Source organism: Leptonotus elevatus, chromosome 7 (genome assembly GCF_054856555.1).
Source record: "Leptonotus elevatus isolate MCC_2025b chromosome 7, RoL_Lele_1.0, whole genome shotgun sequence".
NCBI classification, from domain to species: domain Eukaryota; kingdom Metazoa; phylum Chordata; class Actinopteri; order Syngnathiformes; family Syngnathidae; genus Leptonotus; species Leptonotus elevatus.
In genome coordinates, this window is record NC_141245.1 from 4,520,772 (window position 1) to 4,538,317 (window position 17,546).

Below are 17,546 nucleotides of genomic sequence, written 5' to 3' on the forward strand. Positions count from 1 at the left end.
GAGCCAGTCAAAAGAAAAAGGAAATTAAGTTTTGTAGTAAAAGAAAGAAGAAGAAGAAGCAGCCATGTCAACAATTGTGTGATGTGCTAGTTTGCCACGCCTCTCACAATAACAAACTATTCTAAGTTAATTTTTGTTTACAATACAGCAGTAATAATCGTAATCGATCGCCTTAATGCTTGGAAGATGTCGTACCATGAGATTTTTGATTTCTTTGAATCCCTACTGTATCATCCTGCAAAATTGTTCTGTTCTAAAATAGGGAATCTCTGCAATACGGCGTGATTAGATGCATGTCGCTCACTCTTTTCACAGCCACTCGTGGGCCATTGTTCTGTGTGAACGGAACCCGCTGTGCTGATGGTGAAACGTGTGTGTTGGACGAAGAGCGATGTGACGGCTTTTTAGACTGTTCCGACCACAGCGACGAGGACAACTGCACATGTGAGTTCATGCTGAAGTTCATTCGGTATATGTGTGAAAGGATAACAGTAAATGTATTTTTTGGTGATCATTGTATAACTCTTTTAAAAGAATATCACCATGTAAACTACTAATGCCAGTTTATTTTATTACCTTGTCACTCAAGAATAAAGATAATATGTGTTTAGTTGTCATTTTAGGCTATGTGTGGCATTCAGGTGAGTTAAGCAACAAATATCTGTCAATCACAATTAAACATCAGGCTCCTCAGCTAACAATCACAATGAAGATCAAATCTAGGTTATTTCTCATCCATAAACTACAATATAAACAATCTACTTCATCATTAATATATTAACAGTGCATCATGATTACAGTTGAACACAAACTGAGGTAGACTCTCTTTCCTTCCAGCGGATACCCTGGCCTATAAAGTCCAGAACCTTCAATGGAGTCCAGACTTCTTGGGTGCCATCACTCTTACATGGTCTCATCCTAAAAATCTTCCCCTGAATTCCTGCTACTACCTCATCTACTACAGGTGTGTACAACTGCAGTTGTTATTTTTTTCCTTTTTTTTTTTTTAAATGTATTTTAATTTTTTTTTTCAAACTCATTCAATCCCAAAGATGTATTTAGACTTTTGGTCTCAGGTACTTGTGTATATACACTATACAGTGGCTGAAATAAGTATAACATTTTTATCACTAAATTATTACAATGACCGCTACAAGATGCTACCTGTATGAAGAAACTAGCTGCATGCATTGCTCTGGTGTGATTTTCCCATTCCTCCAAACAAGCAGTCTTCAAATCTCGAAGTTCCGTGAGCTTTTCTTATGGATATCGAGTTTCAGCTCTTTCCATAGATTTCCGATTGGATTCAAGTCAGGTGATTGGCTGGGCCATTCTAGCAGCTTTATTTTTTTTTTGTTGAAACCAATTGAGAGTTTCCTTTGCAGTATGTATTGGATCATTATCCTGCTGAAATGTCCACCCTCGTTTCATTTTCATCGTTCTCGTAGATGACAGCAAATTTTTGTCAAGAATCTCTCGGTACATTTTCCCATTCATCTTTCTTTCAAGTATGTGAAGTTTCCTGCTATTTGCTGAAAATCAGCCCCACACCATCACATTCCCACCTCTGAACTTCACTGTTGAGACAGTGTTTTTCGGGTGATATGCAGTGCCATTTCTCCTCCAAATGCGCTGTGCATTATGGCATCCAAACGGTTCAATTTAGCTTTCATCAGACCAGACGATATTCTCCCAGTATTTGGGGCTTGTCCAAATGTTGTTCAGCAAACTTTAAACAAGCTTTGATATGCTTTTTTTCTTTCAACAATGGGGTCTTGCGTGGTGAGCGTGCATACAGGCCATGGTTTTCCTTGTAACAACAGTACCTACTAATTCAAGGTCTTTTTGAAGCTCTCCACAAGTTGGCTCTTGGACAATTCTTCTGATTATTCTTTGCACTCCTCTGTCAGAAATCTTGTGAGGAGCACCTGGTCGAGGCAAATTCAAGCTGGTATGCTTGGCTTCCCACTTATGAATTATGGCTTCAGCCGTGCTCACGGGAACATTCAGAAGCTTAGATATTCACCTGTAACCAAGGCCAACAATTAGTTTGCAGTGGTCTTGAGACAGCTCTTTGCTCTTACCCATCATGAGATGTGTCTTGACTCAAACCTTGGCAATGAGACCTTATAGTAGGGCATCATTTAGGATATAAACTGCTGATATTTGTTTGCACTGACAAAGGAGCTGGATTGTTGTTTGATTATTAATCACTTTTAGGTGTTGTGTTTGCTTTCCATGCCTTTATGCATCTCCCTTCACTTGTTCAATACTTTTTCCCTGCTTCATTTCACATTTTTACACACACATTTCTTATCTTATTAGTCCTGCTTTCTTTGCATGCATGGATTAACTTGGTTGTTCCCAACATCTGGTGAAAATTTCATATCAATAGTACCTTATGAAATGCATTTACTCATAAAAATTGTGACGTTTTCAATACTTATTTTAGCCACTGTATATACTGTATGTGTGTGTGTGTGCGTGCATACAATATATATGATTTTTTTGAGTGTGGAAGTGTGGATGCATCTTGCAAATATTAAAACAAAATTGACATTTTCTCACTATAATTGTATTATATTTATTACTGAATTATAATAATTGACTCATTATTATTAAACTCATTACATCTTACGTGATCGACAGATGAGGTAGGCAAATGGCAGCCCAGTGGTATATGAGTCTGTCTTTTCAGTCATGACTAGGAAGTTGTGATTGTCTCTTAACATATGTTTCTATGTGTGTTAGGCTTGTAGGCACCCAGCAGTGGGTCATCATGGACACTCACAGTAACAAGACCAGCTACAAACTTACCGTCCTGAGACCAGACACCACCTATCAAGTCAAGGTGCTCACTCAGTGTCTCAGCAAGCTGCACAAGACCAATGAGATGATCACTGTCAGAACGCCAGAAGGATGTGAGTTTAAGGATTCTTTTTTATGTTACATTAGAAATGTCCTACCTCATACCAAGGCTCAAGGCATTGTAATAAGCGGAATGTGTCATGTTTCATTGTTGCTCTTGCTCAGTTTTTAAGTCATGATACTTTCTGTTAATTTTAAGAAAGATTCGATTTTCAAACATTTCCCCTAGGTGGAACTGTTCAAATGTGTTCGAAATTTCCATTCAAATGCTCCCATTTTTGTTCATTGGAATCTGAAATAAGATGAAGATGTAAGCTATAACCAACCAAATCTGTGTTCTCTGCAGTGCCTGAGGCTCCCAGGCACCTGGAGTTGTTTTGTGATAAGAGCAAAGATGGGACAATTGATGTTTCCTGGAGTCCCCCTGACAAAGGAAACGGCCTCATTCGAGAGTATATTGTAAGTTTTTTTGTTTTGTTTTTAATGTTGTAAAAGTTCATTTATTTTAGTTTACAAATAGTTATGTTTTCATCACATTGGAATTGGTTGTGCATACCCTACATGATTGTTGCACTTTTCGAGATCGGTCTTGGTCTCAAGACCACTTTTAAGGGTTTCGTCTCTGAATCGAAGGCATTTTTACTCGGTCGCGTATAGACTCTGGACTTTTTATCAAAACCGGGGCGAGACCAGGGCAGTACTAGTGTGATGAGTGAAAAATGCACAATGCAGGTGCTTGTGTGCTGCTTTTCGGTTGCCTTGTTTTGTGTTGTGTAAAAGTCAGTTCATCTAACATACAACGTGCTGATAATTGTGCTGCTTTATTCCACTCGTCCAGACCAGCAACGTCTCACATATTGGTAAAAAAAACATGTCACTCACCTGTCATATGTGCCAATCATATTTATGTATACTTCAGGGACCAGTCGGACAATATATTCTCTGACAATATTACATCGGTGGAACCAAGAGTGCCATGCCCTCTGCATGCCCCCTGCCACCCATAGAGTGGATGGATGAAGAGAGGAGGCACAGCGCCTCCAAAAATAGACAAAATGTCGGCAAACTCTTTAGTAATTAAGTTTGGTTTCCAAAACCATAAGGAGTTTATCTTTTAAGTGACAGACTGCTGACAGAAACTGCTGACACAACATCCAACTATCATTGGAACATTGAGAGGAAGCATAACAACGTAAAGCAACGGTTAAATTAACTACACTGGGAAAGTTAAAATCAGAACACCCAATTATAAGACAATGAGCAAGACAATGAGCAAAAACAACAACTTCATTATACAGCACAGGGTTTAAAGATGCATGTCTGTGTGCTGCTTCTCAGATTGAGTACAGCGAACAAACAGCCATTGAGTGGGCATCACAGAGCAGTACCACAACGAGCAAAGAGGTGAAAGAGCTGCAGCCAGACATGCAGTACAAGTTCAGAGTAAGCCAGAAACTTGCATAACATTTCACTTATCTTTAATAATATTCTAGAATACATGCAATATATGCAATGTTGTGACGTTTTTTTTCTCAGGTGGCAGCTGTAACCAGTCGAGGTTTGGGAAACTGGACTGAAGTTAAATCCATCACTCCCAAGAAAGGTGTGATTGTTTCGCATACACTCCATTTAGAAATGTTACTCCATACTGCCCCCTTCTGCTGATGTGCACATTATGACAGTTGTGTTATCATCCTGAGTTTTACATTTATGTATGCTCTGGTGCAGCTCTGCCTCCTCCTTCTGTGATCGTCGACAGCATTACTGCAGAGTCCATGAGCCTCTCATTCAGTCTCAATTCCCAGTATGAAGTAGGTGCAGCATGTGCCATAAAAAATCACTTTTGTCCCCACAATAACTAATGTATATGTACATGTGTTTAAGGTGGAACAGTACATCGTGGTTCTGTCCTGGCAGTTTGACTCGCACATGAAGGAGAGCAAGAATTACACAGTCAAACAAAAGATCCTAAGAGGTAATCTATGGCAGTGTTTCTAAACCTTTATTGAGCCAATGCACATATTTTACATTGGAAAAATCTCATGGCACACCACCAAACAAAATTGTCACAAAAAGTATCGTATTTTTTTGACTAACTCCAAAGCATAAGTCGCACCAGTCAAAAAATGCATCATGAAGAAAAAAAACCTTGCATTGGACTATAAGTCACATTTTTCCTTTGTGATAACTGAGACCAAAAACATCAGAGTTTGGACTAATCCAAAATTAGCACCAATGGAAGAAGAAGAAAAAAGAAATAGAAAATATTGTCTGGCAACGAATGAGTGACATATGTCCTCTCACAGCAACTAACAAAGGGACCGCCACCCCAGCTAGCTCGCTACTTTAGCATGCGGCATCCGCCACAACAAGGATTTAGCATTTACAACACGAAAAGGCACAAAAACAACCAGGATTCTATCTTATGCAACAATGCGATGTGGGATTCTAGTTAAAGAAAGCCATTTTAAACTAAAAAGAAATACTTTTTCTTTGTTTCGAATCCAACCAATTTGTTATTTATGTGCCATAGAATCATAATCACCTGAAAAGGTCAACATGTAAAATGTTTCCTTTGTGCAACTTCAGCGATGAACCTAACAGCAGGGACGGTGTATGAGGTAGCTGTTTGGGCTCACACCAGCATAGGTGACAGTGCCACAGCCTTGTCTCATCATCAGACTACTGGCGTCCAGCCAGACCAGCCCCTCCTCAAAGCCCGCCCCCTCAACCAAACTGCTGTGGACTGCAGCTGGACTATCACCAATGGGCAATCTGCACAGGTACATTACATTGTCTATCAGCAGCTCGTCAATAGAGGGCGCTAAGGCGCTTCCCTCCCGGCCAGCTGAATCACATAGAAAGAGACAACTATTAAATAATGAAAATGATATATGATAATGTTATGATGAAATACTTATATAAAAATTATATATATATATATATATATATATATATATATATATATATATATATATATATATATATATATATATATATATATATATATATATATATGTATAAAATATCTGTATATCAGTTTTTAGATGAGCTTTATAAATAGTATGCAGTTACTAAAAATTTATTAAGATATATTATTTCCAAAGTCCTCTCTGTATGACATTTTATGGATCACAACAATAATATGTGCTCATCAAAACTTAGAGTGTAAGCAAAGGTCTTGCTTTAGATCACATAAGACTGCGTTGGTTTTCACCGTTGAGTGCATGTCTTAATAATAGCAATGCTCTTTTCAACTTTTAGATTCAAGATTTAATGAATGTGTTGATGTGTATGTTCATTTGTAGGCGTATGGTGTGTTTTACGCTACATCCTTCCTGGATTTGTACCATAGTCCTCGTCATGTCACCACCACGCTTACCAATCTCACAGTCACTGTGGACAGTGGCGAGCAGTATCTTTTTCTGGTGAGTCTTCAGACAAGCTTCCTTTTACCTTTCAAATTATGTCATGCCAGTTCAATCCTTGAAGCTGTGCAGTGATGAAAGGTACACATTTTCTTCTTTTTTTGTTTTTGTTCCATTTGAGCGTGGGCTGCTAAATGTTGAATCATCTCATCTTTGCATTTTTGTTTATCTCTGCTTTAGGTGCGGGCTGTCTCACCCTTCTTGGGTCCTCCATCTGAGCATGTTGTGGTCAAAATGATTCCCAATGAACGGCTACCACCCAGGAATCTCCACCGTGTGAAAGTAGACAAGACCGAGGCCACACTTAAATGGCAGCCACCATATGATACACCAAACGGAACTCTGGTACATCTCTCATCTCTTTATGTAATCATGATTGCGATGCACACATTGTAGATGTCTCACAATTGCACTGCTTTTCATTTGATTTTTTTATATTTATGGTCTCGAAATTTTTCTTTCTGTTTAGACGTATGCAATCCATGTGTGGGATGCGGTCCGTAAGGTGGAGCGGGACTACAAAGTAGCTACCCAGAACAACACAGTGGAGTACCAGCTGAAAGGCCTGGAGCCTGGAGGACGCTACAGCATCTCCATTCGTCTCATCAACATGAGCAAGGAAGCCAGCTTCACTCTCAACACAGGTACACAACCTCATGTTTCATCGGGACAAGTTGCATCCACTAACGCATGAATACATACTGGCTACTCCAAACGTGGGCAACTTGGCTAACCCCACCCATTACTAGGTGGACTCCATGTGTATCAGATCAAACTTCCATCCATCCATCCATTTTTCCAAACCGCATATCCTTAAATGATTTAATACAACAACAAAAATAAAAATAAATATGCATAGCTCAGCAGCCACCACTCATAGCCTGCAAACAGTAATGCTGTGGTTGGGTATCATCCACGGTGCATACCTGGTGTGAGGCACTTTGTCATACTTTGTGCACAATATAGAGAAGAACATTTGAGCAAGTCACCATTATAATACCACACAGAAAAATACATTAAATTACTAAAATCTGTCACTTGCCACTAAATTCAGAACAAGAACAAGATAGCTGCTGCCAAATACTCATACCTACATCAGGTTTTTTAAATGGGTACCCTTGCATGAACTTCCATGTTCTCTCTTGTATTAAAGCACTTTATTATTTTTAAATGCCAAAATATGATTATTTTTGTTCCATGGTAGTATGAAGTACTGTATTCACTCTGCCATGTTTGTTTGTTTATGTCATAGAAATTAATTTTCCTTCTGTTGCAGTTCCTCTTCCGGCTCCCGAAGCCTTGAAGATACTGACAGAGAACGACCACATATTCCTGTTCTGGAAGAGCCTAGCAGTCAAAGAAAAGACTTTCAGTGAGAGCAGGGTGAGAAACCAGCTTTGATAAGAATTTTACAATGACAATCATTGGTATGAAAGTCGAAAAATGCTAGGGGTGTTGACATTAGCACTGGGGGAATTCTGGTTGCGACGCAGCAGATGCGTCCACGTATGTAATATTACCTTCTATAAATGCTCTGTACCCTCACTGTAGCTAATATACACAATGTTTAAAGAGCAGAAAGTTAGAGTGGAGGAGCCTTTTGAACTATGAAGCACCACCACATGCTTCAAAAGAACGCACTCGGTAGTGCCAGTTAGCATCGAGCTAGGTTTGCGCCAGCTTTCAAAGACATCTGCATGGATACTCTAAGACAGGGATAGGCAAGTTCGGTCCTAGAGAGCCGCAGTCCTGCATGTTTTCGGTGTCTCCTGCCTCCAAACCCAGGTGTTTCAAATCATCAGCTCATCATTACGTTCTGCAGGAGCCTTTCAGCTGGGTTTGAGGAGGGAGACATCAAAAACATGCAGGACTGCGGCTCTCGAGGACCGAACTTGCCTATCCCTGCTCTAAGACATCTTTGAGAGCCAAGAGCCGAATGTATGCCCGTCTTGTCACTTGGAGTGACTCCAAGTCACTTGATCTTTAGATGTGAGGCATATTTCATTCAGCAACTCCAGAAAATAGTTTGTGTAACACATTGATTTGATATCTGGCTCGTTTGCAGTAAATCTGCATTATTTTACAATGCACATCGGTATAAAAATTAACAAAACGAAAGCATACAATGTGTGCAAAGGAGTCACTAAATCACCATTTAACAGTAATAGATATAATAATAATTCATATATCTGTGTGGACTGGGATCAGGTTGTAATTTACAATTTAAACCATTTGCACAACTAATGTTCAAAGCAGCCCTTAATATGAAAAGAATGGTGACAATGTTCAACATGAAACACGAATGGCATCTAGTGGCAGAAAAATGACCAAATCAATGTTTCACACTTTTTTTTCTTTCTTTTTTTTATAGTGCAGTACATATTTTTAATTTTAACTTCAAATAACTAAGAATTACTATCAAATTACTGCATGAATAAACTAAAAGATACAACCATATTGTGATTATGTTAACATATATTTTTTACTTATGTTAACAAGAGTATGAAAAACTAAAAAAATATATATTTTATTGTACATTTACAACAGATATAAAATGTGTGATTAATTTGCAATTAATCATGAGTTAATCTTTATCATTTCTGGACTATAAGGAGCATCTGACTATAAGCCGCGCTAGGTAAATTTGGGGAATACTCGAAATTGGTCCAGGTATAAGCTGCACCCCCGACTGTCAGCCGCAGTTGTTCTAATGTTCTCCGCGCCGGTATATAAGGGTTCCCGCTGCCACAGAGGGGATTGTCGGAACAGAGATGACTGTTTGGGAACACAAAGCGTCCTATTTATTAACATCTTGAACAGCATTTGTGAGGTGCACAAATAATACAACACACCTGCTGCAGTCACAGTAGTAGTAGTAGTAGTATTACAGTATAACAACAGAACAAAATAGCCAGCCTACTATAGCAGAAAAGTCAGTCCTTACCGGTTATTATCGTGCCATCGTCCTCCCCCTGCGTACTATGTAAAACCATTGAAGTCCTCTTCCTCAGTGTCGGAACCGAAACAGGGCCATAATGGCCTGTTCAGCCTCTCTCTCTCCTTTGCTCTCAAAACCAAAAAACTCCTCTGTTTTGATCTTCCTGGCGCTCTTGCGCTTCCTTTATAGTGCGCCCCCTGGTAGATAAACCGCACCGTTGCATTAGCCGCAGGGTCGAATTTAAGTGAAAAAAGTAGTGGCTTATAGTCCGGAAATTATGGTAATTTACATGTGTAACTTTAAAATGATTCAACATGCAAAAGTATTTTTTTTAAAATCTAGTTATTTTAGGTAGTCACGGAAGTGGTTGTGATTAACTAACGTCAAGCTGTATGATTCACTGTTACTTATTTTATGTTAGGATTTTTGTATCATATTTACCTTCAAATTATTTGTGATGTTCAAAGTTGTGACCATGAAACCAGCATTTTAAAGTGTGAGCCTGTCTCCTATTCACTAATTTTACAAAAAGTCAAATTGTTTACAGGGCTATGAGGTGCATGTGTACGACAGTTTGACCAACAGGACAACCTTCCTGGGAAACACAACAGAGACCTACTTCCGCATCAGCAGCCTGAAGATTGGACACAACTACACGTTCTATGTCCAGGCCCGCTGCTTGCTCAACGCTCAACTGTGTGGCGAGCCCGCACTGCTGCTCTATAACCAGCTGCGAGCAGGTACTGGAGAACGCAACTACTGTGAACTCCCGTTTTTCCACTAGTGAAAGTCTGCAAGTAATTGTCACCCCTCGGAAAGGTTTAGAAATTGTCTATAGATCCAGCAAAAAAGCGGCTAAGCACATTATCAGGTGCTCCCTCAATTCACTTCAACATAGCTTCTAGGTACCAACATGGTGTTGAAACAATACTCCGACAGTCAGGTCCATAATTATTGGACATTGAAACACCACCACAATAGATTTTGGATTCGTTTACCTGATTTGGATGTTAAAACCCTCAAATTAAAGTTTAATTTGTGTTGAATCATGTTTAGATATTAGTTGTTGTTTTTTAAATAATTTAATCACTATTGATTACAAACTGTTGAGATTTCATAAAAGGCCATGCATGCAAACAAAAGTGCCAAGAGAACTTGTTTGATGTTTCTAGGAGCAAGTGAGGCCTCATCAAGTGAAGGCTCTGAGGACATGGCGGCAGTCGTGGTTCCGGTTCTCTTCCTGTTGCTGCTGGGAGTATGCGGCGGCTTGGTGGTGCTCTACCTCAGACACCGTCGACTACAGAACAATTTTACCGCCTTCGCAAACTCTCACTACAACTCGCGCCTCGGCTCTGCCATCTTCTCCTCTGGGGATGAGCTAGGTGAGCAAGTTCACATTTTTCTCACTGGATTATTTTTATTATTCCACTTTTTAATTAATAGTGCAATATCAAAAAAAATTCCCTTGTGTCTAAGGTCATTGTTACTTATTTTACGACACACTTTTTCATTGTTATCTGAAGTATGAACATAGTCCTTAAAGTCATATGACATCACTAAGGATAAGATAACACCGAATATCTATCACCGGTTTGAACTTAATCTCTCTCTTCCATCCCCAGTGGATGACGACGAAGATGCGCCCATGATCAGCGGCTTCTCAGACGACGTTCCCATGGTCATCGCGTAGCGCGACCTTGCTTCCTTTTACCTTCTTCTCGTCTCCTCTTCCCGCACCCTGATGGCAGGAAGCCACCAAATTAGAAAGAAACATGAAGAAATGAGAGATAGAGATATTTTTAAAATATACAATGCACTTTTTTTGGATGCGCAATAACTTATTTTTTATAAGAAAAAAAAGAATATATGGAGGTTGTGTTGGACGCTGAGGCATACTGTGAAGAATTTAGCGTTTGTTGAGTACAACACAACGTGGAACAATGGACTCCTTTTCAGTGGTCCATTGCTTAAAGCCAAAATTAGCATCCGGAGACTTAAGTATAGAATGCAAAAAAACCAACAACATACAAATGCACATATAAAACAAGTACATGACATACAAAATCTATAAATACAAAACAGGCAAATGTATGTTTATACAACAGCATACGGAACAGTCACGTATCATCTGTACAATTTGAATTATCCATGTCATGGATTGCAATTTGGGAACAATCTGAATGTTAAACATGCATTCAAAACAACATTCTCAAAACAACACTTTTTTTTCCTCCACCACCAGCACACTGTTGTGTTTGTATGTTGACACATGCCAAGATGATTGGATAATTCACCTGAATTTAGCAGAACTATTTGTAAATATTGGCTTTTAATGCATCTTATCTTTGTAACGCTGCACCGCATTATTTGAATATATGTATATGTTGATTTAAAAAAAAAAAAAAATCCCCAGCTTTTTGCCATAAATGTAGTCAACGTGTTTGGAGTTCTCAGGGAATTGTGTTGGGTACCAGCGAAGCACCACCATCATCATCCTCACAGGTTAGGCCGCACTGTCCAAGGTTGGAATGGCTCAGTAAGCGTGGTAGAAAGCAGATTGTAGCTGCTGTTAGGATTCACGTTCAGTGTTTAAATGAAAATTTTACAGAGCAACCCCCACTCGCCAAATCAACACTAGTCTATAGAGATCCGAACATCACGTGACGATTCCCCAAACACGCCCCCCTGCGGCAGTATCAATGCCTATTACTTGTAAGTATACTGGAATTAAGTCATGCAGACCATTTTTATTAGGTTTAAATCAATCAAGGGGAACTGGGACCATACATTGGATTAATAGAAATTAACTTTTTTTACAAAGGGGGAATGCCCATGTCAAAACAAAATTTGTCTATGTGGCCTAATGCTAATTAATACAAGTGAGAACTGATTTTTTATTTTTATTTAAAGGACCATGACCATTCACATGCTCATTGTTGCACAGTTGCACACCCATAAACGTAAAAAAAATACATCACCCATGTCACCTACCTCCCGCTCATCCATCCCCTGACTTGTATGTATGGTAGTCTTTTAACTGAAATGTTTTATGTAGCCTCTGGGCTTGAGCCGTTGGCGTTTCTGCTTAATTTTGACTTTTTTTTGTTCGTAAGAAGTCATCATGAATGTATTTTATACTCGTCTCCTTCTGCCATCTCTACCTGTGACTTGTATGTGCACTCTGTGATTCATTCTTATTACCGTGGGTCTGTATGCAACCGTTCCACAGTGGTCAGCAAGCTCTTTTGTGTTTGTGTCTTAGTGTGGAAGTGCTTCTGCATACAGCTTCCTCTTTGACGACTCACCGAGCCCAATTGTAATAACGGACAGGCCAACAAAACGTTTCCAACATCATCGGGGTCTTTGCTGGAACTTTTTATTTTTTCCTTGTGGTTGGACTTCCTCATCTTGTTCTATCATCTTTGCCTTAACTTGGATTTTTATGGCAATGATTTCATGTTTGCTCTCTGGAAACATTTTTTTCAATGTAATTTTGTTTTTATTTGACCACATAATGCCTTATAAGACTCATCAGGCGTCTGTATAACCTATGATAAAGTCAATGTTGCACGTATGAATACACACAGTCACAAAGTAAAGATGAAAGAATTCCCAGGGCATTTGTTCAGTTTTGTCAAATCACTGCTCCTTTCCAATTCGCCTTCTGGGGACACTTTTTAGCAATTTTTTACTCATGTACAAAGTGTAATTATTGTTTTTGGCCATTCGCGCCCCACCTGTCTTTGTCAACTCTTGTCCAAAAGTTTGCTTCAAAATGTTGTTTGGCACGGATATCTGGCCTTGGCCATGTTTGATGATATTGATGTCTTGTTTGCTTATCTCAGAGGTTGCAAGAAAAAAAAAGTTAAAAAAACAGTGTGAGGTGTTTTAAAAACCACTTATGCTGAAATAAAGGTGATTAAAATAAATTTGAGTGCCTTTTTTGCTCTGAACATTTGTTGCGCCAATTGATCTCTCTCTCTCTCCATCATTCACTAAGGTAACTAACTACTGGCTTGACACAAAATGTGTTGCAGAAAAATCTGAAGTTTAACAACATATTTAAAAAATCTAGTGTGGACACTTCAAAACATTTAATTCTATTATTTATTTTTCATTTTATTCTTTAATATTTTGTTTTGCTCAGATGTAACATCTGTTGACTAATTCTAATCTTGACTCAAAGAAACATTTTGCATACTGATCAAGGACACAAGATACATTTAAATATTCTGATATCAAATAAAACCTGTACTCGTGAATATTTCAAGTACAAGTTATCAAAATATGAACTATTAAATTACACAAATGTAATATAAATTATAATGTAATGTACGGTTGCTCCAATTTCTTAATATATTTTCATAAATTAGTCGAGTTTAATTTAATACAAAGATTCTCTTCCATCAGTTTAGCTTTTGTTTCACTTAATTAAAATGTCCTCTACTTTCACAATGTAATAAAAGCAGTGAAAAACTGACTTACACATTCATTTGATTAAGTCTTAATCATTTTAAATGTGTATTAGTGCAGATTTTGTCCTGAATACATTCAAGAAATGCGGATTGAATATAAACCCACTAGGGCTCTGACATTTGCAGACCTGAGTCAATTAGTGGAACCTAGAATTCAAAGTAAACATGTTGAAGCTGCATACAGCTGTTATGCTGCACACAAGTTCCCTTAGGTTTTGTTTCATTTGTGCAACTTGCGATCTTTGCTCTTTCAGTTATTATTTTCTCCATCTCCATTCTCGTTAGTAGTACAGTACTGTAATTTAATATTTAGAAAGGAGAAAAAAAGTATGTCCATTGAGGTGTTTTTCCATTGCTCTTTATGTGTGTTTGTAGCACATCAGACCCATAAAAAGAGTCTCGGGGTCCTGAGGGTCAGGGCTTCCCTTGAAATGGTTAGCTGGAGCCTGGGACAAGTGGGACAGTGCATGAGAATAGTCCACAAGGGGGCAGTAGATACTTTGGCATCAATTTCAAACCATGGCGATTTGAGCATATGATATTTTGTTTCTGTTGATAGGTTATAGTATTATCTCAATGCTACGATTCAGTAAGATGCTCATGTTGTAGTTGGTAGACGAACTACCTACTAACCAAAACTTGACAATTGACGTTTTGTTTAGCCCCAAATCTCAAAACGCACACTGGCCAATAACTACACGTGACAGAATAGGCTCCACACAGCGGTCTAACACATCCCCAATAGCGCTCTCTTTATTTCAGTGATATTCATCTATTTTATTTACTGTTTGTCCTTATTTGTTTCCCAGGTAAACTGAGTTTCTCACATTGACACAAATTTACCAGTGGTTAGCACTCAGAGGGCCAGCAGGGCTTTCTCGATCACAAGCACTTACTAATATACATGTTTTTATAAAGTTGGATTTAGTTATTCTCAAGCGCTCAACTATTCTCATGGTTTTGTAGTGTTTCTTTAGGCTGCAGTGCTTCCAGGACGTACATGCTGCCTTGGAACTGTAATCTGCCCATGGCCTTCAAAATCACTTCTGGCAGATGTAATTTTAATTATATTAGCAACTTCACCTCACAAGCTGGCCAATAATTAAGCTTGTAATGCAGAAAACAATTACTTTGCTCAGACATTTCTTTACTTTGCTTAATTATCCTTATTTCTGGCAACTTTCAGTTTTACACCGCTGCAATATCTTTAATAAAATACTATATATATTTTTTTTACATTTTACTCCAAAATACAATCAGAAGAAACTTTTACCATAAAGTTTCCCACAATGACGGCAGCATTGTCTGTTGATCAAATTGAATACAAAAATGTAACGACTACAGTGGTCTGGTGAAGTGATTTTTTCTGTCATTTAGCCCAATAAAAGAATTGAAGACAAGTCTACAACAACACACCACTTGTCTCACTCTCCAAGGGTTAAGAGGTGGGTCAAGAGGTTTTTGTGACTTGCTGGTGTCAAAAGTCAACAGAGTGGCGTTAAGCAAGCGATTGAGAAACACTCTCATCAGAGGGGAGTTAAAGCAGCCAAGAACAAAGTGGAGTGTGCTCATCTGGACAAAACCTACGAGATGACTGCTTTATCATCAGCCTGCACTCAAATTGTTGATGTAGTAGATGAGAATGATCTCCACTGTCAACATTTTGACATGTGGTCTTGTGGATAGCAGTGATGGGAGGTAATGAAGTACAAATGTATTGTCACTGTACATTGTTCCTACTTATTTTTCTAACCACTTTTTTACTCATAGATGTATGTTTAAAAACAGATATTTGTACTTTCTGAAATAGAACTTGAATTTGAACTTTTCTGAACCTCCACAGATCAAGAGAGAAGTAAAGTCAATCCTGTCGAGCTCTTAAGTGATTTACTGAGATCTTGTGCAAATGTAGCATTTTTTTGTTTATATTGTTTTGCCCTTTATTGTCATTTTGGATGATTCTGTCAGAATTTAGCTTCCAAAAAGCTAAAGCCAAAAACCAGTCATTTGTTGGTTAAATTACTTCACTAATAATTATTTTCCTTCTTAACTTTTTTATTATTTTATATTTTGTAATGCATTTATATGTTTAATTAACCAATTTACTACTCGAACAAGCACTCGCTATTATCTTAACAAAACACGGAGACTTTTTTTGGCAGGGGGGTAGAGAATTTTCATTTATTACCCAAAGCGGATTTTGTAAATAACAAATTGTAAAAATTAATTTTCAGTAAAGCTGCAATGCAGTTTGTCACTTTTTTACTTGCAACTGCCCCCTCTGGCCCAAAGCATAACTGCAGCCTCTGTGTCAATCTCATGCATGGTGTGTGTGCGACTACGTGCGCCCAAATAAACTCTTCGCCTTTTTTTTTCTTTTGAAGTCGGCCTCTTGCTTGTTTCAGTTTCCATTCCATATGCATTGCTAATTATATGTTCGCGGGAACGAGCATGACGTCACCCTCCACCACTCCACCACTACACCCCTACCCACCCCCAAGATACTGTGGAATGCTCACCTCGAACACTGAAGGGTTCCAGAATCGGAGGACATTTGGGTGTCAAAATTCCTGAAAAATACACCTTAACTTCTATAGTATTTTCAGACAAAAAAACAAGTAATGTCGACTTTTTTCAAACTGTAATAAATAGAACTATTTTCTTAAATTACATGAGTATTTTTTTTTTTTACGCTTGGATAACTAACTGACTTTCAAGCAGGGAGGTAACAAGTCCCATTTTCTTTGTCATGACCCAGCCACGAATTAAACCCACAACCTTCAAGACTGAGGGTAGGCACTCTACCACTAGACCACTGAGGAAAAATGAGCTTAGTAAATATAACGAAATGAACCATATTGCACTCGTCTGTTTTCATACCTGTATTTTTTTCCCATTTATCTTATTACTAGATTATGTAAAATCTTAAAATAAGAAAACTCATGAAACCCCAGTTCAGGGCCTTTGATGTTGGTTAGTTGTCATCTTAAAATGTGGGAAATGCTTGTTTTTAATCCTCACAGTACTTACAACTGGCTGTTAACACTCAATGCCAAGACTGCTTGATCAAATAAGATTAAGTAAAAAAATATCTTAAAATAAGCACAATGACCTTGTCTGACAATTTCATGTTAAGTAAAAATAACTTGTCAAATCAAAATAAGCACATTTAGGTTACATTTAAGTAATTATTACTTACTTAAAATTTTTGTTTTTGCAGTGTGGGAATGCCTTGGGATCCCGCCGGTGGAGCTGGTTGAAGTGGCTGGGGAGTGGGAAGTCTGGGCTTCCCTTCTAAAGCTGCTGCCCCCGCGACCCAACCTCAGATAAGCGGAAGAAGATGAATGGATGGATGAATGGATGGATGAATGGATGGATGGATGGATGGGCACTCTCAGGCTAAGAGTGATCAAGCATTTTTTTCCCATCCTCTTATTTAATGATCAGAGCTAACTCGTCTCATGCTGTGTAACCAATCATATTGCTAAGGGGCGTGTCCCTAGATTAATATTAATTCATTACAGGCAGGTGGCTGCAGAGGACAACTGTTAGACATTATTAAACATTTGTTTTCAAGGCAGACGTTTCAAGAAAAATGGACAGTTTAAAAGGAAATGTTTTATTATCTATAAATAATCAGCATTTCTGGTGAATACACAACATTGTAGTATAGAGATTTGGAATTGTTTATTTTCTTAATAATAGTATTTCTCAGACATGTAAAATTCCTCTCTGTCTGTAATGCTATGTATTGTTATATTGTTGGTTTGTATTTTATTTGATAAAAGAGCTATGTTAAGGGTTATTCAGGTCACTTTTAATTCTAATTCTGAAGGC

At 38.3% G+C, this 17,546-nt stretch overlaps 1 protein-coding gene across 1 annotated transcript in view; it reads left to right on the plus strand.

Annotated features, from left to right (window-relative positions):
* Positions 1–13,163, plus strand: part of sorl1 (sortilin-related receptor, L(DLR class) A repeats containing) — a 69,134-nt gene extending 55,971 nt beyond the window's left edge. The window contains exons 33-48 of the mRNA XM_086080561.1: positions 316–444; positions 838–964; positions 2,752–2,921; positions 3,215–3,327; positions 4,207–4,311; positions 4,405–4,471; positions 4,597–4,679; positions 4,753–4,843; positions 5,458–5,651; positions 6,177–6,296; positions 6,477–6,641; positions 6,766–6,940; positions 7,573–7,679; positions 9,782–9,974; positions 10,407–10,616; positions 10,857–13,163. Of these exons, the coding sequence (XP_085936687.1) occupies positions 316–444; positions 838–964; positions 2,752–2,921; positions 3,215–3,327; positions 4,207–4,311; positions 4,405–4,471; positions 4,597–4,679; positions 4,753–4,843; positions 5,458–5,651; positions 6,177–6,296; positions 6,477–6,641; positions 6,766–6,940; positions 7,573–7,679; positions 9,782–9,974; positions 10,407–10,616; positions 10,857–10,924 (2,117 nt within the window). The 3' untranslated portion in view covers positions 10,925–13,163. The remainder of the gene's footprint in view (positions 1–315; positions 445–837; positions 965–2,751; positions 2,922–3,214; positions 3,328–4,206; positions 4,312–4,404; positions 4,472–4,596; positions 4,680–4,752; positions 4,844–5,457; positions 5,652–6,176; positions 6,297–6,476; positions 6,642–6,765; positions 6,941–7,572; positions 7,680–9,781; positions 9,975–10,406; positions 10,617–10,856) is intronic.
* Positions 13,164–17,546: the final 4,383 nt, after the last annotated feature.